This window comes from Biomphalaria glabrata, chromosome 12 (assembly GCF_947242115.1).
Source record: "Biomphalaria glabrata chromosome 12, xgBioGlab47.1, whole genome shotgun sequence".
Taxonomy (NCBI): domain Eukaryota; kingdom Metazoa; phylum Mollusca; class Gastropoda; family Planorbidae; genus Biomphalaria; species Biomphalaria glabrata.
The window spans coordinates 14,992,718-15,018,561 of NC_074722.1; the positions used below are offsets into that span (position 1 = coordinate 14,992,718).

The following is a 25,844-nucleotide window of genomic DNA, read 5'->3' on the forward strand; positions in this document are numbered from 1 at the left end:
CCCCAGTGCAAAGCCCTCAGCCCCCTGATTGACAAAAGTGGTCATTATCGAACCACGATGGACGAACTACATATAAATATATATGTATCTAAAGTTCACAAAGATACTCCCCTTCTTACAATGTCCCTTTCAAAGACTGCAGACCAGTGATAGTATTATGTATCGATATGAGAAATCTAAAAGCCTGAAATAATGCTAAACAAAAATAATTGGTACAAATATTTCATGTTGCAATTTTTTAGTATTGTTAGTTTATATGTATTACAAATTGAATTACATGACTGATCTAAACTCATTAATACAACTAGTCGACCCACGGCGTAGCATACGCCATTATTTTCCAGGGCCGGCCTTAGGCTAACGCATCCTATGCGACCGCAGTGGGCCCAACACTTTCAAAGGACCCGCGCTAATTCTAGGTGTAAATTATTAAATTAAACCATTTTATAACTTATAAAAGAATTCCCACAGCCTCGTGATTTACCAGGAGCTCCTTGAAATCTCCTGACAGTGCAAAATATTCAAAAGAGAGGTCTGTACATTCAATAAAAAATCTAAAGCAAACAAGTCACCTTATTTCTTTGAGCGTAGCCAAGGAAGGTTTTGAGTTTTTAAATTTCTCCATATTTAGTTTTTAGTATTTAGTTTTCAATTAAAAAAAAACTAATTTCATAAGAATAAAAAAGGGGTTTTGAGTATAAATCCCACTTCTTCAGGTTTTCTTCAAATGGGGTTTTGATTTTGAAACCCATTTCAAGGGGTTTTCAAGATCAACCTGCTCTTATATATTATATATATATATATATATATATATATATATATATATATATATATATATATATATATATATATATATATATAAAGCAAACCTCCAAATAAAATAGAGAAACAAAAGAACTTACGTCAACAAATTCCATGAGCGGAACAAACAGGTTCAGGTTTGTAACCACATTCCAATAATGCGAAAAGGAAAAAGTACAGTCCCTAAAAAAATATTTTTTTTATTCTCTTCTCCAATAAAAAATAAAACAAAATTATAGTAACCATTTGAGTCAGTGGTTAGAAACCATTAATGAAGTAATTATACAGTTTCTACGATAAATTAATTCCTAGAGGTTTAATCTACCCGAAAAAAAATGAAATCGAATTATAATTTTTTTTCAAGAATAATAACAATATGTTGCATTCTTTTTAGTTTCAAAATAATGGAAAAAATGCTTGGCACAGGGGCTCCTAGCTGGTAAGGAAGGGTTTCTACTTTTTTTCCCTAACTATAGAAACAATAAATTTCAGGGTACAAAAGACTTCCAAAATAAAAGAACGCGTTTCCCAGGCATTCATCTCATTTCCATGAGATGATCCATAGTCGCTTCGAGATTGATGGAGGCCATAGATATATATATAGATGTATAGATTCTTTCTATATCTAGTTGCAGATTAGTTTAATTATCAATAATTAGTTGTTGTTTTTTACTAACAGCATTGACAGTAAGTTTTAATAATCTTTGTGGCAATGTTCTTGGTGTTCTAACTACTTCCGGTTGTCTAAATTGCATGAGAATCTTTGTCGTCAATGTCGCTGACCCGATACGTATATCATCACGGAGATGGAGGAATCTCCAGACTGCTTGCCCCCAGTTGCAGATATACTTTACATTTGTCGTGAGTCAACACTTTTATTTAGCTCTTATCTTCACATTTTAATCATCTTGTTTGTGATGCCGAATGGGAAATAGTGTACATCCGCCTTGGCCTCACCTAAGAGCCACCTGATTCTCAAAAATATACAAATTTAAACACAATATGCATATTAAATATAAGAAAATAAGAAAACATATATAAACTGTAAAATTAGTACATTTCTTCCCTAACAAATTTGTTACGGTTTTAGATGTCTGCATATAATTTAGTGAATTTATATTGAAGCTTAGCTTGAAGATGGAAAGACCTCAACAAATTTCTTCCCAGAACCTGAACGTTAACTAAAATCCGGCATACAAAATAAAGTTCTAATCCAATCGTGCCAGACAATTAAAAGGACTGAATGCTGCCCTATATATTTATGTATATTAGCCTTTCCATGTCTATATTTTCTACAGATGCAAAATTTTAACAAGATGTCTCGCTGAATTAATTTATTTTAAAAATGTTTAGTACATTATAAAGTAGGTGTGTAAAGAGAATGAAGATTTAAATTTCATACTTTTTGTTTCAGCAGTCTTGTCTTTGCTTTCTTCAGTTTTATTGATGTGTTTAGCTTTATGCAAGATGTCTGTTAGGAGAGAACAATTGAATTGTGCACTTCAATTATGAATTTATTTATTTTATTTATTTATTTATTTATTTATTTTTTAGCGATTTTGACGTTATAAAAAAACAACTTAGAATAGACAGGAAACAAAAAGTTAGTTGATCAAATTACGTCATGTTAGTCACTTCTATTGATATAGTCCGTAGTATTTTTAGACTTAGTTGTTCGTGTTTTATAAATAAGATATGTTGAACTTTACCAAAGCCTTTTCAACTCGATATTGTTGCTCTCAGTGTTTGGTTTGTTGCATTACTTGAAGTGAACATAACACGCGTTTTTAACAGCCTGTAGACCGTCGAGATATTGTAATACATCGAGCAACGTAGAGTAAAACATTTACTATATTCATGGGTAGGCCGTACTTTCTTCTAACACCACCTAAGATCTCTACATTTAAATGTCAAGTTTCACTTTAGTTACGTTTGTTATATCTTTGATATTAACCCTGAAAAATAAAAACTATTTTTTTTTTACGTTTTAGTGGACTTTTTTATCGCTTTGACTATACAGAATATAGAATGTCATGGCCTACACATCACAACACATCTAGATTCAGATCTAGCTCTTTTTAAATATTCAAATTTCTTTATTAGACCTGTCGTAGTTAGCAAAACATAATAATAATAATAATAAAAGTAATAATAATAATAATAATAGGCAAATATAAAAGTTTAAATCTTGAAATGAAAATATTTTTAATTTACAAAAAAAAGCAGATTGTTAATAAACTAGATAGATCTAGTATATTAGCTCTAATAGTATAGAGAAATCAATGGTTGGCAATATAAAAGAATGCAATTAAAATAATTATATCAAAGGGAAACTTTAAGAAATGTTACGCAATAAAAAAGCGCCTTTTTTGGTTCGGTTTTTGGGGTCCCTATAAAGACTGGAATTTTCAATTTAATACCGAGTCCACCAAAATCTAATAGGTACATGACAAGACATTAGTTATAGCGGTTGCTCGCGGTGCTGGTCTCGTGACACCCTAAATAACCTGGGCCACATAAACTGATGAGTTTTACATCCTCTGCCCTCTAGATAGCAACATTTTTATTAAAGAACTTGCCTTTAAAATAATCAATTAAAACCATCTATGCTAATTCAAAAATTTCCATAAAGTAAGCAAAGTTGAAAATGTTTCTTCTTTTGTTTTTGTAAAATTCCATACTCTACGATTGCCATACTATTATACCCATACTATCATATATGTATATGATTTTTATAGATACGATTACACAGGGTATGTCAGAATTAACATTTTAAGCTATAAAGCTTTCTGCATTACAATTGAGAAAAAAATGGCCCAAATAAACAAAAGGTTTGAAACCTGCTTTAAGTCACTTAGAAAGTTTCAATCACACAATAAAATAGTTTTATTTAGCTTACTATCTATCCACTTTAATGCCCAAGTGCTTAATTGCTTTTGTTTGTGATAAATGTATTTTGTTTCATAGCTGCCTTCTTTGTATTTAGAACTCAACAACCTCCCAGAACTTTGTGAAAATCCTAAAGCCTGGTATACCTCTGACTGGAATCAAGTGGAATGTAGAGAAAGGGTTTCAGGAGGAGAACTGGGTTGAACGAACAATCACAGAATGTTTAAGTCACGTTGCCACAAAGTTCAAAGTAAGGAACGTTTCTTTAACGCTTCTGTACAAGTATGAGCTCGTGTATACATTTACATACGACTCTATGTGACTGTATGTGGGTGTTTGTATGTATGTGTGTATTTATAGTCCATGTATGTGCTTGTCTATGTATTAGTTAATATATGTATATGCATGTATGTGTTTATTCAAGTAAAGGCATATAAATATCTAGGCGTTATCATCAACAACAAGCTTTCATGGGAAGACCACCTTGGAACTCTGACAAAGAAAACAGCCCAGCGACTCTTTTTTTCTATACAAACTCAACAGTTTTAAATTAAACAAGAAGATCCTTGAGACATTTTACGGCGCGACTGTACAAAATCTGCTAACATACGGAATAAGTTGTTGGCAAGGCAACGCCTCATCTAAACTGTTGCAACGTCTAGAAAACATCATTAAAAAAGCATCAAATATTACACGCACAACATTACCATATTAAAAAGAACTTTTTGAACAAATGTGCCTAAGAAAAATCGAAAAAATCTTGGAAGACAACGGCCACCCGCTCCATCAGAACTACGCCAGGTCGTCGCGAAGTGGGCGACTGCTGTCAATCAAAACAAGAACGGAGCGGTACAAAAACTCGTTCGTACCTCACTCGGTCAGACTCTATTACCGCCACTCATTGATCAGGGAACATGAAATGCACCAAGATACCTGTGTGTAGTCGCTGAATGAACTCTTTATGTTGTCTGTTGTATTTATGTGTATTTTTCTGCTGTGTTGTCTTTATATGAGAAACGAGTCCTTGTAATCACAACAAATTTCCGTAAGGATCAATAAAGTAGTCTTAGTCTTAGTCTTATTCATATGTATGTGTTATTGTGCATGTGTGTGTACATTTGTTTTTGTATGTGTATATATGTGAATATGTGTTTATGTAAGTATATGCAAGTGTATGCACCTGCTTAAGTGTATATGCATGCATAAATATGTTTGTATGTGGATGTGTGTATATGTGTAAATGTGAATGTGTCTATGTACGTATGTTTATATGTTATTCTGTACATATATGAGTGTTGTCACGGATGAATGTCTGTATGTGTGTATGATCTATTTTTACAAATGCGCGAATGACCGGAAGTGTGTTAGTTTTCAGACAGAAGATAGAAACCAGTGTGTGATATGTGCCATGAAGTATAATAAAGTTTCTGTGTTTTAATCGAGTTGTTCAGTGTTTGATGTAATTACAGCTGAACCCAGGGACACCTACACTTGCAAATATACCAAAGTAGTTTCTTGAAAGCTATTGAAATATAGATATAGTAGAAAGCTGTAACAAGTGTATTTGTGTTGCGTATGCTTGTTTATGTAAGTACGTGTGTAAGTGTATATGTGTGTACGCTGTGCCGTCATTTACTATTTTGCAGTGTGTGCATTGGACGCACACGGCCGAAACGCTATCCATGTCACCTTGAATTATTCAATTACTAGTTTAAATTTTTAAATAATTACCATTTTTTATTAGAAGTTTATACTGTGAAATTGTATATACCAACAAATTAAAAGATAAGCTGTATGTGTTCAAATGTTTCCAAATGCAACTTTACATGCTGCAGTCACAAACCGCCAGTATATAAGGTATGGGCGTAGCAGGAGGAAATTCGGGGTATCTAGCCCCCCCCCCCCCATGAAATCTCTCCCCGAAGTTGGTGACTGGGTTTTTACTTAAAGTTTATTTATTGTAGGGGAGAAAGTTATGTTATGCCATCACTTGCCTCAGTGCAGTCCAAGGGGTTTCGAGTTTCAAATCCTTCTCTAGCGAGTTATGAGGTTAAAAATCTCTTGTTCAATATAAAACTAAAGCAAACAAAGTACAGTTTTATTTTTTAGTCAAGTGGGTTTAAAGCCAATTTAAATAGAGTTTGGCATTAAAATCTTCCTCTTTAATATTAAACTAAAGCAAAATACAATATCCAAATTCTATATGCTTAGGTAGAGGGGGGTGAGTTTTAAGCCCCGCTCCAGTTGGTTTCGAGTTTAAAACCTCAAACATATATATATGGTTCCCGGTCATTCAATCCCCGGTCAATTCATCCCCTGTCATTTCATCATCTGGTCCAACAAATTATAATTGTAAAAAGTTTGAAATTTACAATATTTCATTTATATTTTTTTTATTTACATGACAAAAAAAAAGTTGGACATTAAATAGAAATAGAATTTAATATCTTTTAAAATATAACAATTTAACATCTATAGATATAGAGGCACACATAAGATAGGCTATTAATAGTAGATTGAGTGTTGCACATTTCTTCCTTAAACGTTCTTCTATGCAACAATTTATGATTTTAATTTATAAGGAGGATTCAAACAAAGCTTTTATAGGGGATATGAATCGTTGATATGAATCGGTGATATGAATCGGTGATATGAATCGGTGATATGAATCGGTTATATGAATCGGTGATACGAATCAGTGATATGAATCGGTGATATGAATCTGTGATATGAATCCGTGATATGAATCGGTGATATGAATCGGTGATATGAATCGGTTATATGAATCGGTGATACGAATCAGTGATATGAATCGGTGATATGAATCTGTGATATGAATCGGTGATATGAATCGGTGATATGAATCGGGTCAAGAGTAGCGTTGAAGTAAAATGTTTTTTAGAATTAAAAAAAACGTCATAGCAGGGTTTGAAATGACATGTTTAAATTCAAGAAAGAGCGATGGTCAAATAGACAGATACAACAAAAAGGAATTCACACTCAAATCACGAACTTTATTAGCACAGGCGAAAGGCCAAAACTAGAAGTGAGTCGATGGCTGAGAGTGAATGTCGAACAAGAAGTGAGCCGATGGCTGAGAGTGAATGTCGAACAAGAAGTGAGTCGATGGCTGAGAGTGAATGTCGAACAAGAAGTGAGTCGATGGCTGAGAGTGAATGTCGAACAAGAAGTGAGTCGATGGCTGAGAGTGAATGTCGAACAAGAAGTGAGCCGATGGCTGAGAGTGAATGTCGAACAAGAAGTGAGTCGATGGCTGAGAGTGAATGTCGAACAAGAAGTGAGCCGATGGCTGAGAGTGAATGTCGAACAAGAAGTGAGTCGATGGCTGAGAGTGAATGTCGAACAAGAAGTGAGCCGATGGCTGAGAGTGAATGTCGAACAAGAAGTGAGTCGATGGCTGAGAGTGAATGTCGAACAAGAAGTGAGCCGATGGCTGAGAGTGAATGTCGAACAAGAAGTGAGTCGATGGCTGAGAGTGAATGTCGAACAAGAAGTGAGCCGATGGCTGAGAGTGAATGTCGAACAAGAAGTGAGTCGATGGCTGAGAGTGAATGTCGAACAAGAAGTGAGTCGATGGCTGAGAGTGAATGTCGAACAAGAAGTGAGTCGATGGCTGAGAGTGAATGTCGAACAAGAAGTGAGTCGATGGCTGAGAGTGAATGTCGAACAAGAAGTGAGTCGATGGCTGAGAGTGAATGTCGAACAAGAAGTGAGTCGATGGCTGAGAGTGAATGTCGAACAAGAAGTGAGTCGATGGCTGAGAGTAAATGTCGAACAAGAAGTGAGTCGATGGCTGAGAGTGAATGTCGAACAAGAAGTGAGCCGATGGCTGAGAGTGAATGTTGAACAAGAAGTGAGTCGATGGCTGAGAGTGAATGTTGAACAAGAAGTGAGCCGATGGCTGAGAGTGAATGTTGAACAAGAAGTGAGCCGATGGCTGAGAGTGAATGTTGAACAAGAAGTGAGTCGATGGCTGAGAGTGAATGTCGAACAAGAAGTGAGTCGATGGCTGAGAGTGAATGTTGAACAAGAAGTGAGTCGATGGCTGAGAGTGAATGTCCAACAAGAAGTGAGTCGATGGCTGAGAGTGAATGTCGAACAAGAAGTGAGTCGATGGCTGAGAGTGAATGTCGAACAAGAAGTGAGTCGATGGCTGAGAGTGAATGTCGAACAAGAAGTGAGTCGATGGCTGAGAGTGAATGTCGAACAAGAAGTGAGTCGATGGCTGAGAGTGAATGTCGAACAAGAAGTGAGCCGATGGCTGAGAGTGAATGTCGAACAAGAAGTGAGTCGATGGCTGAGAGTGAATGTCGAACAAGAAGTGAGTCGATGGCTGAGAGTGAATGTCGAACAAGAAGTGAGTCGATGGCTGAGAGTAAATGTCGAACAAGAAGTGAGTCGATGGCTGAGAGTGAATGTCGAACAAGAAGTGAGCCGATGGCTGAGAGTGAATGTTGAACAAGAAGTGAGTCGATGGCTGAGAGTGAATGTTGAACAAGAAGTGAGCCGATGGCTGAGAGTGAATGTTGAACAAGAAGTGAGCCGATGGCTGAGAGTGAATGTTGAACAAGAAGTGAGTCGATGGCTGAGAGTGAATGTCGAACAAGAAGTGAGTCGATGGCTGAGAGTGAATGTTGAACAAGAAGTGAGTCGATGGCTGAGAGTGAATGTCCAACAAGAAGTGAGTCGATGGCTGAGAGTGAATGTCGAACAAGAAGTGAGTCGATGGCTGAGAGTGAATGTCGAACAAGAAGTGAGCCGATGGCTGAGAGTGAATGTCGAACAAGAAGTGAGTCGATGGCTGAGAGTGAATGTCGAACAAGAAGTGAGTCGATGGCTGAGAGTGAATGTCGAACAAGAAGTGAGTCGATGGCTGAGAGTGAATGTCGAACAAGAAGTGAGTCGATGGCTGAGAGTAAATGTCGAACAAGAAGTGAGTCGATGGCTGAGAGTGAATGTTGAACAAGAAGTGAGTCGATGGCTGAGAGTAAATGTCGAACAAGAAGTGAGTCGATGGCTGAGAGTGAATGTTGAACAAGAAGTGAGTCGATGGCTGAGAGTAAATGTCGAACAAGAAGTGAGTCGATGGCTGAGAGTGAATGTTGAACAAGAAGTGAGTCGATGGCTGAGAGTAAATGTCGAACAAGAAGTGAGTCGATGGCTGAGAGTGAATGTCGAACAAGAAGTGAGTCGATGGCTGAGAGTGAATGTTGAACAAGAAGTGAGTCGATGGCTGAGAGTGAATGTCGAACAAGAAGTGAGTCGATGGCTGAGAGTGAATGTCGAACAAGAAGTGAGTCGATGGCTGAGAGTAAATGTCGAACAAGAAGTGAGTCGATGGCTGAGAGTGAATGTCGAACAAGAAGTGAGCCGATGGCTGAGAGTGAATGTTGAACAAGAAGTGAGTCGATGGCTGAGAGTGAATGTTGAACAAGAAGTGAGCCGATGGCTGAGAGTGAATGTTGAACAAGAAGTGAGCCGATGGCTGAGAGTGAATGTTGAACAAGAAGTGAGTCGATGGCTGAGAGTGAATGTCGAACAAGAAGTGAGTCGATGGCTGAGAGTGAATGTTGAACAAGAAGTGAGTCGATGGCTGAGAGTGAATGTCCAACAAGAAGTGAGTCGATGGCTGAGAGTGAATGTCGAACAAGAAGTGAGTCGATGGCTGAGAGTGAATGTCGAACAAGAAGTGAGCCGATGGCTGAGAGTGAATGTCGAACAAGAAGTGAGTCGATGGCTGAGAGTGAATGTCGAACAAGAAGTGAGTCGATGGCTGAGAGTGAATGTCGAACAAGAAGTGAGTCGATGGCTGAGAGTGAATGTCGAACAAGAAGTGAGTCGATGGCTGAGAGTAAATGTCGAACAAGAAGTGAGTCGATGGCTGAGAGTGAATGTTGAACAAGAAGTGAGTCGATGGCTGAGAGTAAATGTCGAACAAGAAGTGAGTCGATGGCTGAGAGTGAATGTTGAACAAGAAGTGAGTCGATGGCTGAGAGTAAATGTCGAACAAGAAGTGAGTCGATGGCTGAGAGTGAATGTTGAACAAGAAGTGAGTCGATGGCTGAGAGTAAATGTCGAACAAGAAGTGAGTCGATGGCTGAGAGTGAATGTCGAACAAGAAGTGAGTCGATGGCTGAGAGTGAATGTTGAACAAGAAGTGAGTCGATGGCTGAGAGTGAATGTCGAACAAGAAGTGAGTCGATGGCTGAGAGTGAATGTCGAACAAGAAGTGAGTCGATGGCTGAGAGTAAATGTCGAACAAGAAGTGAGTCGATGGCTGAGAGTGAATGTCGAACAAGACTTTTAATCATCACGAAGTAAATGTCGTCAAACTTAAACTTACGCTCAGAAAGAGCTACTCTCTCTCTCTCCGTCAAGACCTATCTGTTTTTATCTGTTTTTTATCTGGCTATCCTTCCTTAAAACCTAGTACAGTTTGTACTGGTCACGTCATAGTCAAAACTTCCTCTATTTACGAAACAAATATCTCATTCCTACTCGTCCCATCACAGTGTAGTTCTCTTAATTACTTCTTAACTCAATTTCACCCTATTTCGCTCGTTTTACCTCACTGTAGTTCTCATTAGCTCCTTTTAGCTCTATTTACCTCACTATCGCAATATTGATCTCACCATTAATATACTTATATTCACAAACATTTTTACTTACTTACCATACCTATTTTCACCTCATTTTTCTTTGTAACTCTAGATCCCATTAGCTCATATGACCTCTCTTCACCTCAAATTACCGATAGATTCTCCAATAAGGTGTATCCTACCTCACTGAACTATTAATTAACTTCCTTTGTTCGACTAGGACTCTCTCCGGCATGTTCGTGTCAGCCTGCAGGTGGCAGATGAGAGTGAAGCGATTATCTTCAATGACATCATGAAAAAGTAAGTGATGAGCGACTTTGGTCTGAGAGGAACCTGTCTCCTTAGAATTTTGTTTGACACTAGTTAATTATGATCGTATTTAAAGAGCTGTCCGACGGTACAGTGTATTGACGTCGTGCAATGGAAGTCGGAAACCAAAAATAACTTGGAATTATTTCATTTATATTTTTAAGACACCCTGTGCTGCAGGACAATGGACTGCAATTAAGTAAATGAAATGTAGACCATTCATTTTGAAATGTCTTGAAAAGAAAGGGATTTGGTCAAAGTAATCAATAAATTGCATATATTTTTTTTTCAACCCAAAAAAAAGCAGGAGAATCACCAATACTAGACTTAACAGACCAAGAATATGTCTAGAAAGTTTTCTAATAAGGGCTTTTATTATTGAAACTTTTTTTTCAACCCTTTGGTATAGCCTATCATGTAGCTCAATATTGAAATATGCCGAAAATTCAGGTTCGAGGAATAGGAAGGTTTCCAACCCAAGAAACAGAAACAACATAGAGCCAAACAATATCAGAGAAAGTTATGTTGGACTAACAATTTTTATTTGGGGGGGGGGGGAGAGGTGCACGAGTGGAAGTGGTGGCATAAAAATCCCATACCAAACGTGTGTGCGTGTGTTAGGGGAATGTTACATAGCGGGCTGTTCTAATATAATTTAAAAGTTTATGTGGGTAATAATTACAAAATGTAGTGTGCAAATAAGTACAATTGTGTGGGGTGCGAAGAGAGAGAGAGAGAGAGATACAGAGAGAGAGAGAGAGAGAGAGAGAGAGAAGGAATAGATTACGGAGAGAGAGAAAGAAGGAGTATGATTGGAATAGAGAGCAGGAGAGAAAGAGAAAAGGAAAGAGAGTACAGGCTGTAAGGAACGTAGTTTGTGCTACCCACTATAAAAAGCAGGTTTTTAAATGGACCACAAATATAAAGTGCAATATTAAGCTTGTCCTTCAGTATATTCAATAGGCTCGATTTAAGATATGTTTCTAATAGTAGGTAGTTTATATAAATGAAGGAGATCCTACCTGAGCTGGCTATTTTATACCAGTTCTTTTCGAACATGCGGCTCTTACACTCTTTGGCTGCGGCTCTTGCAAAATTAAAACAAAAACTTCGTTGCAGGCACGGAATATTATTTCCTATTTCATTTTGTTAGAGAACATATTTTCGATACTATAATCTACACAAACAAGAAAAGATGCTCTTTGTTCAAAAGCACTTCAAATACTTTTAAATCAATTTAACAAACAAAAGCACTTCAAATACTTTTAAATCAATTCAACAAACAAAAGCACTTCAAATACTTTTAAATCAATTTAACAAACAAAAGCACTTCAAATACTTGTAAATCAATTTAACAAACAAAAGCACTTCAAATACTTTTAAATCAATTTAACAAACAAAAGCACTTCAAATACTTTTAAATCAATTTAACAAACAAAAGCACTTCAAATACTTTTAAATCAATTTAACAAACAAAAGCACTTCAAATACTTTTAAATCAATTTAACAAACAAAAGCACTTCAAATACTTTTAAATCAATTTAACAAACAAAAGCACTTCAAATACTTTTAAATCAATTTAACAAATAAAAGCACTTCAAATACTTTTAAATTAATTTAACAAATAAAAGCACTTCAAATACTTTTAAATCAATTTAACAAACAAAAGCACTTCAAATACTTTTAAATCAATTTAACAAACAAAAGCACTTCAAATACTTTTAAATCAATTTAACAAACAAAAGCACTTCAAATACTTTTAAATCAATTTAACAAACAAAAGCACTTCAAATACTTTTAAATCAATTTAACAAACAAAAGCACTTCAAATACTTTTAAATCAATTTAACAAACAAAAGCACTTCAAATACTTGTAAATCAATTTAACAAACAAAAGCACTTCAAATACTTTTAAAACAATTTAACAAACAAAAGCATTGGTATATAGGAACGTTTTGTTCTGATTTATTATTTTACCGTTGGGAGACTGGGTCAACGGCGTCGCGTGGGAGGTGCATGTAATACTTGCGTGAGTTATTATCTCCACTTATGGCAATTAAAGGGAAATCTTTTAGATTATTGTCACTCAAAGGACCAACTCTCAGAGTAGATATAATCCAAATGTTTGAACTTAAAGTCAGACAAGTGCAAGAAATAAGTGTGTCCTTGTGACGACACGTCTTAAGCTTACTCAAGGTATCACTCAATTCGAAGCATTTAATCCTTAGTCCACCAAATTCTAAAAGACCAACACCAACCCTCTCTGATCCTATCCCCACAATCACGCCAATCTTACATCTTACTTTTCTCCTTTTGACATCTGTCAAACTAGAGTTACACTAGCGTCCCATCCCCTTGATAAAGTCTAACTAAACATCTGACCGAGTCATGCCTCTCCTCCCATTTACTGGACCAACGTTGACTAAAAACTAATTCATTCATATATTCACATACCATTTTTTTAAACTTATAAGCTTAGCATTATTTTGGACCAATGTTTCGCAAGGGCTGATAAGAGAAATCAGGTATAAACATTAGGAGAAAACACGTCCCCTTAACTCAAGGAAACATATAGAAATTAAAACAGACACAAAATAGATAATGAGATTCATGACAAACGAATATTCACAATTGCTATAAGCATGAAAGTAGCGCTATATAAAAGGTATAATTATTATTATTAATAATATTATTAATTGATTACAGTAGCACCTTTTTAAAAACACCTTTTAAAAAATCATTATAAGTTTTGAAATCACATAAATATTTACAACCACAATTATAATTGTGTGTGAAATTGTGTATCGGAAAATGCCGGGTACTTGAATTAAGCTAGTCCTAAAAAAAATATACAGATCTTGAGTAAAAGACTCATCAAATAAGGTACTGTAAATGTGTAGTTTCACACGCTTGTTTCAGGTCTTTTCTTTCTATAACCAACATCGGGTTTTATCCCAACTACCCGTATTTTTGTGCATAATTTTTTTCTCAATTAGGTACACTTAAACTTATAACATAATAATGTCAGTTTATTTTAAACAGAGAACTGAAAAATGCAAAAGATATATACGGAAAAAGGCACTTCCGGACCAATGTATAATTCTACTTTTAAACCAAAGAAACGAAACGCATTAGTTCAACATTGCCCATTAGTGTAGTTTTGTCTAGTTATAACTTTAACAAAAAGAAATGTACACTGTACAGCGTTAAGTATTTAAAATTAAACGTTTTACTTTATCTCTTTACTGATAGTAAAAAACTGAAAACCTCACAGATTTTTTTTACCAGCCGTTGAAGAAATTGTAAAAACTCTTACACAAACTTATATCATTAAAAGAATTTCATGTTTGGGTTTTCTGGCCGGTGTCTTGTTTTGGGCCTCTTGATGAAGAATGTAATTGTGAAGACATGGTCGGCATCCTCTGGTGACACTCCAAAAGAGCAAATTTCAATGGTCCCAATTTTGAGCTTGCGGAACATATGTTTTCTCATTATGAGGTGTACGGTTCTGATGTGAACAATTAGAGGTGGTCCTATCGGGATAGTTTATCTTTCTTGTATATCGAATGAGAGCTTGTCCATTTCTCGTTTTTACAATTACCTATTAGTTTCTTCATTTCTTCCTGATATAATGCGATGTTCAAGTGTGTATTTGTTTTCTCACATTGGGCAAGTGTGTCAGCCTTCTATTTAAACATTGGAGAACAGTGTTCTTGCTGTTGTTGAGCTTTACAAGGTCACACAATATGTTTTGTACAAAATCTTTTGGATCACCAAACATCAGTCCAGGCATCGTGAGTTGTTTTATTTAGGAAGCATCAGAGTTTGTCAAGCTTTGAAGGGCTTTTTTTTATATTGGACACGAAACAAATTAACTGTTTGGCGAACTTGGCTGATTCGCTAGCATGGTAGCTGTTAGCTCCAGTGCTCCCATTTCTTCTCTGTGGTTGTCATAGAGCTCATTAGTTACAATGAACTTAATTTTTACATTATTTTTTCTCCATTGGGCCATTCAATGAGTATTCCAGCTCCTCCGTTTGTGGTGGCTTTTTGAGAACCATCCATGCAAAGTCTGACCCATTGGTTGTTGGGGCAATGGATTTGCAGAAGAGTTCACTAAATACTTCTGGATGGCTGCCTGGTCGTGCGGTTTGCGCGCTGGACGGTCGTTCGGATTTACCGATGGTCGAGGGTTGGTTCAAATCCTGCCCGCTCCCATCCCCCGTCGTCCTGCGGGAGGTTTGGACTAGGAAGTAAACTATCTTCAACTCTGAAGGAACATCCGAAACATGTATAACATTTTACAAATATTTTTACTTGAGCACTGTGGGAATATAGTCAGTTATTTCTTTCTTCTTATGTAAGCCTTTGCAATCGACATATTTCTCAAACAACATATTTCTCTATACAGCTGGCTGAGTCAACCTTGTCTGATAATGATGTATTTTTTAATCAAATTATAATGGCTCAAGAAATCCATGAAAAACTAGTTATAAAACAACCAATCCCTATATGAAAAATAATCTCCATAGCAACGGATGGTGATCTTGCAAACCTTTAAAAACAAAAAGTTTCCAATGTGTTTAGTGATTGTATGCTATACTTATTAACTGTTATATAACGGTTTAAATTTGTATACAGCCGATACATTTACTTTGAAAAATAGATTTAACTTAAAATGTAGTTTTAAATTACTTTTTTAATCCTCGTGTCACTGGTTAGAAATTATTTTAAATAAAATGTGTCATTTGAAATTGATGAATTTTCAAAAATTCAATATAATTTAGGCAGGGGGTCTACGGGAACCAGGAAAACATGGCAAGGGGTCTAAGAGACAAACAAGTTTGGGAACCACTGTCCTTTAATATCATTCTTTTATATTTTTGTTATCTCCCGTTATAGCATTGTTTTATTATGAACTTATTAGCTTCCTTAGTCATATTTAAATATCGCACATTGAATTTATTTTTCATGATGTCAAGTGTAGGTTTATCAGATTTATTTTAAAGATTTCCTACATCCGTGCAGTGTCGTTAAGGCTAACAGGCTTATTTTGTATCGTGGCAGCCTAAATTCCATTTAGGTGATCTGCCTTTTTCTAAGAGCTCTTCACCCAGCAAGGAACACAAACCGAGAAGTCGTCACGGACGTAGAAACCTCTGCAAAGACCCGCCACTGGCTACCGCAACGAGTAGACGCATTAAATCTCCACAGCTTATAACTCCCCAAAGCCTTGATCTGCTCTACCAACCCACCAGCAGACAGCCACACCAATGTGCACGTCGCACCACCTGGTTCAAAAGACAAGCTTTAAGCCTAATTATACTCGAACCACTTTCCCATATCTAATGATGACTTATAACCAAACTCATTGTATATCCATCCATTTTATACTTTGACTTGTATACTTCCTTTGAAATAAATACACTCTTCTTGTAAATTTACATGTTAATCTTTGTTGTTTGCCTATAGCTAGATTTGTGGCTGTACCTAAAACCTCGTGCAAGTGAAGTCTCGAATAAGTAATACCCTTGACACAAGACAGCCAATTCACACACACGTTAAAATTCCCTACTTTGAAAATTACAATTTTACAAAATTTTAAGTTTTTAAAGAACCACACAGTTTTTTCTTGCCAACTATAAATATCTCATGAATAATGACTTTTTTAAATGAAAGAAACGAATTCCTATATAAGAAGTGTTTTTCACAACAAAATAGATTATATATAAAAATAGTTATATTCTATATATTTATTTATGGCATTATTAGATACATATTTTTTATTTCGCTAAGAACTAAAGCAGTTAAACATTTACTTACATTTCAAATGTCTACATACTTCAACAACAAACAATTAATCAAACATATAGCCTATTGGTGTAACTTTGCATGGTTTTAGAAAGTTTGGATACATTTTGCTTCTTCGGTAACTTTGTTTTTAGTTTCAAGCACAATTTAAATTCTCATTTGTTAGTTGGCTTCTTAATATACTTCTAATTATACTCATGCAAGAGAGCGCTTGCTCGCACGAGTTTGTCGATCCAAAGATAGTCAGCAATCTAAATGCCATCTTCACCTCACTGTAGCAATTTGGAAGATTATTTCATGAACCGAATCTATTCGTGGGAATCGTTTTAAAACTGTCCACTTTTGTTGCGCTACGTACATATATTTCTGAACCTAAAACACTTACAACTTGCTTTTCAAGTCTGTAAATTGATGTATTGCATTTCTAGAGATCTAGTATCAATTCCAAATGGATCAATGTGGATTTTGTTACTATTTGTGTTGACATGGTGTACTAGGAATGCTAGAGTGGTTTTGTTGGTTTTTAAACTGCTCAAATGTGTCAAGAAATTCATCTTTGATTTATTAATGACTGAGCTGAAGTAATTAGTGTAAAAAGTGAAGTAATTGACCGCTCTGAATATCTTCTGTAAAAAGAATTAATTTTTCTTCAAAATAAACCAAATCTTCTACCAAAACATAGGCTGGTTTTCCCTTTCCTTGCAGCTTTAGATTTCGCTTTTTGAATTTCCTGTTATATCCACCATAAAGTAAAATGTTTGCAACTATTTGTCGTTCTCTAATTCAATGTGATAAATGTCTTTTTCATTAAGAAATGTATTTATTTCGTTCAAGCACAATGCAAAACGTTTCATCACCTTACCTTTGGAAAGTCATAGCACTTTTTTCGGGAAGAAGAAGGTCGGAATACTGAGTCTCAATTTCCCTAAAGTGGTAGAGTGCTTTTGACAAGATTCCGTTTATAATCTTGATGACCAAATTCATGACCTCAACTATTTCGTTGGGAATCGTTTTGAGCACAAAGTGTTTCTTGGTGTAAACTATTCAGTGAAATGTAAAGAATTTCTTGATTTATTTTGCTCCGAAGAATCGTCGTTGCCCTTTTATTTTTCCTGTCATACTTCTGGCTCTATCAGTTTCTATTTAAATGATTTTATTTAAATCGATCTTGTTGTCTTCAAGATATTTTTGCATACCATTTGCTATATCGTCCCCTCTAGTTTGTCATGAGAGCTGTAGCAACCCTAGGGTAGACATATACCTGACAAAATGGGCAACTTGTGTCGTGTCTTTATGTCGCAAGACTAATGTCTAGCAAGTGATAAGGCAGAAGAAAGTTTATTATCTTCCACCTGCAAATATGTTATATTTAAAAAACATTTTAGCTATTCTATCTTGTACTGTTTCAGCGGAGACTGGCAAATCTTTGATTATTTTTTCTTCAAGATTTCTGGTATTTTTTTAATTCACGAAACAGTTCTTCAGATACACGTAGGAAGCAGTATTTGACATCTGTGAAATTTTTGCCTTTTTGTGCAATTTCTAGTGCCGCCTCAAAGCTTACCAGAATAGCATTACTTGTATGCTTCTAACTTTGAGACGATAATTCGCTTCTTACTCACTCATTTACTTGAAACAACAAACTATGCGTCACAGTCAAAGCATGTGGATAAGATACCAATTCATCTTGAGTCAAAGCGAATTAAAACCTACATAGAAACATCTGACGACGGCGTCATTCGAGAGCTTCCGAAAGACTGACAACAATGACGACGCGTGTAATGGGTGAGGGGTGTGGTGAAAAGCGAGTACAAGAGACTGAGAGATCTAATCGGTACCTAATCATCGTTAAAAGATTCAGAACTATTTTTTAAAATGCTTCGATAAAATAAAAAATATTTGCATATGCAACTTAAGAGCCGCAGGTTCCCATCCAAAGAGCCGCATGTGGCTCGCGAGCCACAGGTTGACGAACCGGGTTTTAGGGTAAATTAGTATGAACAAAGTCTATTAACAACCAGAGTTATAAGATTTATATTCTACAGCAGCATATTATATATATCTATAAGAATAATAAGATTGTTCTACTCACAGCATTAAGGCGTTTGCGTTTGTGTTATAAAACTGAAGACTATTTGGCATTTTTGAAGCACATTTATGCAAACAGTTTTCAAAAAATGTTTGTATTACAAGTGTATTGTTAAGTTATGTAAGTACTGTCAAACTAACTACTACATTTACAAAAAAATATTTTTTTTAAAACAGCAAAACAATATATTTAGTATGCATATAACTAGAACATAATTTAAAACAACAATTAATAAGTAGTTTTTCATATTGTCGCCTGCACTGTAGCGCTCCACCATTGCTACAGAACACTTAACTATAGGAATATCCTAAAAAAAAAAGGAATTTTTTTTTACGAATTTTTTTTTATTTAGGCTTTGAATAAGAGATTGACCCTTTACAAAACAACTAGATTAGATAATTATTATGAGACATCAGTTAGGCCAGGTTCACATCTAACTTTCACCTATCCCTTGGTCTAATGGACCGTTGGGGCACCACACAAGATCTGTCAACGTTCTTTCTCCATTCTTCTCTGTCATTTGCCTTTGATAGCATTTTATTCTGATAATTTTTCTGAAAATATTAAAACCTGCCTTTTTCTATTCCTGCCTGGGTGGACCACTTCGGGGGCCGATTTTGAGTTTGTGTTTCAACACAAACTGTCTTTGTAACCTTGTTTTTTACATAGTATTCTTAAACTTATATAATTTTTTTTAACGAAGATGTTTGCAGCTGGAAACTCTATCCATCAATGTGCCAGATAATCGTGTAGCTAAATTCAAGCAGATATTGACACGTCATCTAAGCTTCAACTACTACCGACTAGGAAAAAACTCGCTCCGCACATTGATCTTCAACAGACAACCTGAAGTTCTGGTGGAACTCAGCAGCTACAGTAACATGAACAGTAAATATTATTTAACTAACTAATCTCCAGAAAGAATGAAAAAGATTAACTTTTGACATGACGATTTCTAACAGCATTTTCAAAGGAAAGCTAATACAACGTAAAGAGAGGCCACTCTAGCTCTGAACACCCTTAGGGCTTTTATAAGATGGCGGAAAATAAAGAATGCGGTGGACTTTGGCTCCGGATTAATACACTTGATTCATGGGAGGGTGTTACAGAAAATTCTTCGCTTATCGTTTCACAATCCTTAAGATTGACTGGTGATTTCGGTATAGATAATTACGCTACTAGTTATTAACCTAAATACTGTAGATTAACTGTTTTAAAAAAATGTATAGTAATTATGGACCTATAACCTGTGAGTTTAAAAAAGTATCTACAAACGAATGACAGCTCTGTGGGGTTACTTAAGTGCGGTGTGTACAAAAGTTTGTATTCATAAACATAAGTAAGCAACTAAACTAATTTACTGCTACCGGTCATGTGAAAACGTATAAGCTACATATTGATATTTGAACCTATTTGTATATTGTTTCGCACACACACTCTAATCTCAAATTTTATCATTAATAAATATAAAATGAAAAAGGGTTGAACTAAGTGGGAGGGGGCGATACATGCAATCGCTCTACACTCTACACCCATCAGACAAACCATACTTTTTCCTTTTAGTATTTTAGTTAAGAAATTACAAAATAGAAAAAAAAAATCTGTCAGTATTAGTATTATTATTGATATGATCTCTGAACCCAAATATTCTTTTCCTAGTCACCTTTTTCCAACCATTGCTCAATCTGATATTTTTCTATTGTATAAATAAATTTGGAACTATCATTTACGATTTATTCTTGAATCCTAAGAATGCAAAAAAAAATAAAATAAAATAAAAAAACAATAGAGTGGAATCTAATTGGTTCACTTCATTTCTCCTCCCACTGTCGCATTTTTTTGTTTAGAGTTTTGAATTATAGTTCTGAAACAAAACAATGTTACAATCAGGCCTATGGAACAAAATGTATCACTTACAAAAGAGCTTTTTTTTTTCAATATTTTTTTCCGAATATTTTCTTTTCGCTGAATTCCTAAAAGTCTTTTTATAAATCTTTGGGATATCTTATCTTTTCAAGGAACAAATTGGTTGTATTTGCAATGTAGTAAGGGCCCATAAATTCATATAAGAATAGTTTTCAAGCCAAACATTATTTAAAAGGTTCATGAAAATAAATGAGATATTTTTGAGCGTTTAACCTTCGTTCTGTTAATATCTTATAGCAGTGGCGTAGCAAGGGTATATGATACCCAGTGTGGCAGCCTGGTCGTGGTCGTGCATGCACGTTGGACTGTCATTCAGATTTATCGATGGTCCCGGGTTCAAACCCTGCTCGCTCCCATCTGTAATAGACTAAAACAACACGAGCTTCAATAAACACAATGATTTTATTCGTCCTTATTTATGCTCTTTACACTAGCCACTTGTTCTCTATACTCTGACTTCCTTTTACACACAGTCCCTGATACACTGCTGTTCACTCAAGCATGTACACTCAAGGTCACTGGTCATTTCATACACAGGCACACACACTGCACTACCAGCCACGCAAACACATACATTACTATCACATCTCCCTCCTTAAAAGCTTTGAGATATCAATTGACTATACAAATGATTTCTGTCTCACTATAAACAAATGAGTAAACTGAATACATGTTTAACACAACAGAATGTTCAATTGTTAATATTATCAATAGTAACAATATAAATTATAAAATGTGTAGTAAAAAAAACAACAACAGTCTAGGTTTACAAATAGGCATTAATTATATACAAATTGCATAATAATAAAAAGATATACATGTATCTAATTATATGCGTCAGGGTAACGTACTGGTGGCCGAACTTGCCTACCATATCGAGTTATTACTGGCGGCGGATTGGTAGTGTTAGTCTGTTCCTGTTGCACATTTGTATCGCTCACGTTCTCTGTCTGTGTGGTTTGACCATTAATGACTGTCTCTGGGGTGTCCATTTCAATAATATCAGGCATGACCCTTGATTTTGTACATGTGTCTCTTAACATCCTTCTATTTCTTCGGTAAGTTATCCCATTCGGTGTTTTTACCCAGTATGATCTCGGGGTCTCCGCTTCTGAGATGACCACTGCTGGTTCCCATAAATCGCCAGGCTTCTTTTGCATCCACACTTTGCTCCAAGGCTGAATGTGTGGTCGCTCGGTGCGCCTCGCTGTTTTGTTGTAATATTTTGCTTGATTACTTTTTCTTGTTTTCCAAACATTTTCTTTTTTGTCTGGGATTTGAGGTCTGAGATAGGCCTCCGTTGTCGGAAGATTTGTCCTCAGACGGCGGCCCATGAGCAGCCGTGCAGGTGAAGGTTCATCAGGGCGTGGAGCATTTCGAAATTGCAAGAGGGCCATATATGGGTCTTGACCCGACGTTCTAGCTTTATTTAGAAGCTGTTTCACTGTTTGTATGGCCCGTTCTGCCATACCATTAAATTGTGGAAATCTGGGGCTAGACATAATGTGCTTAAATCCCCAGCTTTTAGAAAATTTCAGAAATTCTTGACAAGCAAATGAGGGTCCATTGTCACTAATTACTTCCTTTGGAATACCATGTCGAGCCAATTGTGATTTCATATGTATGATCACATCTGAAGCCTTTAGTGTTGGGATAAGATTTATCTCAAAAAAAATTACTATAGTAATCTACAAGTAGCAAATAGTTTTTACCGAGATACTCAAAATTATCAGCTCCAATTTTTTCCCAAGGAAGTACAGGAGTATCATGTGGTAACAATGGCTCCTTTTGCTGGGACTTCTGGTGTTCGTTACACACTGCACATGTTGATACCATGTCTATAATCTGCTTAGACATTCCAGGCCAGAAGAACACCTCCTTAGCTGTAACAAGACATCTATCTCGCCCAAGATGACCTTGGTGCAGTCTTTGAAGCATTTCTTTTTGCAATACTTTTGGTACTATTAATCTTTCTCCTTTGTAAGTAGTAAGTTTGGATGTTGATTTGAGAAGTTTCTTTCCTTTTAATTGCTTGAAGATTCTGTATGGGAGAATATTGACTTGTGCTCCAGTATCCAACGTGAATGTGACTTGTTTGTTTTCAACAATAATGAGTGAGTTCCATTCATTGCTTAGACTATGGGAGCCAATACTGCCGATGAAAAATGTTTCCTCAACGGAGTCATCTCGACCTTCTGACTTCACTATACTTACAGGCTTTGATCTGCACACTGACGAAAAATGACCTTTTTTATGACATTTGTGACAGGTTTCCCCATAAGCTGGGCACTGACGTGGTCTGTGTTCCTTGCCACAATAGCTACAACTCACATTTCTTTTTGTTCTTTTAAAGGTATTGGTAGCTGAATTCACAACGTGTACCCCACTTTCTTCAGATATGAGCTTAAGCTGCCATTCAGTTGCCTCAGCTGCCCGACATATATTTTCTGCCTTGTTAAGGTCTAGATCTGGTTCTCTCAAAAGTCTTGCTCGGGTGTTCTCATTCCTTATGCCACCAACTATCCTATCCTTTATTAGGGAATCTTTAAGCAAATCAAACTCACATGTCTTTGCCTTGAGTTTGATGTCAGTGACAAAGTTGTCAAATGACACTCCTTCATGTTGAGAACGCTGGAAAAAAACATGTCTTTCAATGGTAACATTTTTTCTTGGTAGACAGTACTTCTCGAACTTATTAAGAATGCAGTGAAGTGTAATGAAGGACTTGCTAATCTCACATTCATTACATTCACTGTCCGTCCATTGGAAAGTGTTATAGACTTGCACTGCTTCTTGGCCGATCACATGCAATAATGTCATAGACTGTACTTCTCTTCTTTTTGTATCCAGTCCACTTGCTATCGAATATATCTGAAAGGATTGTTTGAACCTTTTCCAATTTTCTGCTACGTTGCCATTTAATTCCAGCGGTTGTGGCGGGTGGAGTCGGTCCATCTGACACCATGTAATAGACTAAAACAACACGAGCTTCAATAAACACAATGATTTTATTCGTCCTTATTTATGCTCTTTACTCCAGCCACTTGTTCTCTATACTCTGACTTCCTTTTACACACAGTCCCTGACACACTGCTGTTCACTCAAGCATGTACACACAAGGTCCACTGGTCATTTCATACACAGGCACACACACTGCACTACCAGCCACGCAAAACACATACACTTACTATCACACCATCCCCCGTCGTTTGGACTAGGAAGTAATTATCTTCAACTCTGAAGGAACATCCGAAACATGTAAAACAACAAAACATCATGATGATGTCCCCCCCCCCCAAAAAAAAAGGAAATAAAACAGCGAAAAGTCGATTTTTTTCCCGAACTAATGTGAATTCATTATTAAAATATTCCTAATTACTACTTTGCCAAAAAAAAAAAAAAAAAATAAAAAAATAAACAGTTAAACCAAAAAAAAAAAAGATACTACAAATAAATCTTACTTGATTTCTTGCTCGCAAAACTATCACATTTATCGAAATCTATTTTTACATCAATTGCCAAATTAGTGAGTTGCAAATTTTTCATCCTTGATCGCAATTAATGCTTACTTCCCACATTATGATATTGTTCGTATCTGGTGATTTCTAGTAGCATACTGAACAATGAAGTAACCATGTGCCCCAGAAGAAAATGGGCATGCAAAAGTGCATCGCCTTAAGAGATTTAAACAAATCTAGTAAATTTGATACAACCTGGTCTGCAGCTTACGTTTAATTTAAGAAAGAACATAGGTGATGAACACAGCAGCGAAATAATTAAATGTGTAGCTAAAATTTCAAATACAGGTTTTTGTTTTTTCATATATGTACAATGTTTTTGTTTTTATTGAGAAAGTGTATCCCTAGTTTGATGCCCCTCACCACTTGATGCCCTTTTCGACCCGCAACACATTGCTGCCGCCTCTTTCGGTCTATCTATAAACCTCGGGAAAATGGAAGTCATGTTCCAGAAGTCCCAAGGATCACAGTAAACGGAGAGCCCCTTAACGTGGTAGACCACTTCACATATCTAGGTAGTATAGTGTCAAATGACGCCTCACTTTCAAGAGAAGTTGATAACCGTCTGGCCAGGGCCAGTAGCGCTTTTGGACGCCTTCAGGCGAGAGTTTAGCGGAACAAATCGCCCGCCTGCCTACAAAAATCAATGTCTACCAGGCGGTGGTTCTCTCAACCCTTCTATATGGCTATGAGACATGGACACAATACAGAAAACAACTAAGACTTCTCGAGCGCTTCCACCAAAGATGCTTGCCCTCCATCATGGACATACGGTGGCAAGACCGCACTACAAACAGCGATGTCCTTACGAACGCCTGTATGGACATTATAGAGAGACTTATTATGGTCCAGTTACACTGGGTAGGGCACGTATCCCGTATGCCAAAGGCAGTCTTTTTTTTTGTGAGCTAAAAGGTGGTCGACTTAACAGAGGCGCCCCGCGGAAACGCTTTAAAGACCAGCTTAGGCGTCAACTTTCCTTGGCTGATATAGAAAAGAGCACCTGGTTGCATGCGGCCTCAGAACGAGACAGCTGTAGGTCACTCACTAAGACCGCGGGATACACATTTGAGACCAAAAGAAAATCCGCTGCCGAGGACAGACGAAGACGGCGAAAAGAAAATCTAAATCGACCACGTGCGGACAATGGCTATGCTTGCCCTGGATGTAGCAAAATATGTAGGTCACATTTGGGGCTGCGCAGCCATGAGAAATATTGCATTCCTCACTAATCTTCGGACTCGAAGACAAGCCTTAATATATATATATATATATATATTCGTTATGCGTTTATGCATAGGTTTAGGGTTTAGTGGGCGTTAGGGTTAGGGTTTTGGTTAAAATCGCAACCCCCCACACCAAAGTTCTGGATCCGCTAGTGTTCCTAATTCTATCTCCGGTCTCACTAATGTCACAATCCTCGCTATAGTTAGTAGGGTCATCGAAACTTGCATCATATATAACGTCTTCTTCCATGAAGTGAAACAAGTTGGCAGCAGCAGCAGTTGGGTCGTAAATTAAACTAAGTTTCAACTAAAATAAATTAGTTAAACTAAAAGATTATTATTAATTTCAAAATGTAGTTGAACTAAACTAATAAAAATTAATTAAACTATAGAAACTTTTTCATAACTTTTTTTTTATCTAGACCTGGCTATTCACTCGGCCGTATGTCAATGGCTCGATCTAATTCTTTAAACATTGTAGAAATAGTCCTATTTATTCATAATGCAATCGGTAATAACGAAGATGTTTATTACATAAGGCTTAGTAAAATAAAATTTGAAAAAAAAAAAGTCTATCTGACCAGGTTGTTAAAATCAATCGAATATAGCCCATTGAATGTTTGGTCAGGGAGGGTGTGGATTAAGATGTGTTTTT

General features: G+C 36.2%; 1 protein-coding gene across 6 annotated transcripts in view; it reads left to right on the forward strand.

Moving 5' to 3' along the window:
• LOC106062241 (F-box only protein 39-like) overlaps positions 1-25,844 on the forward strand; it is an 83,944-nt gene that overhangs the window by 31,711 nt on the left and 26,389 nt on the right. For 4 of the 6 annotated variants that reach the window (XM_056006414.1, XM_056006418.1, XM_056006416.1 and 1 more), the window contains 4 exons: positions 1,481-1,662; positions 3,788-3,940; positions 10,531-10,610; positions 19,223-19,407. In XM_056006414.1, coding sequence (XP_055862389.1) covers positions 1,481-1,662; positions 3,788-3,940; positions 10,531-10,610; positions 19,223-19,407 — 600 coding nt within the window. The remainder of the gene's footprint in view (positions 1-1,480; positions 1,663-3,787; positions 3,941-10,530; positions 10,611-19,222; positions 19,408-25,844) is intronic. The other 2 variants (XM_056006419.1, XM_056006417.1) reach the window with 1 other exon arrangement.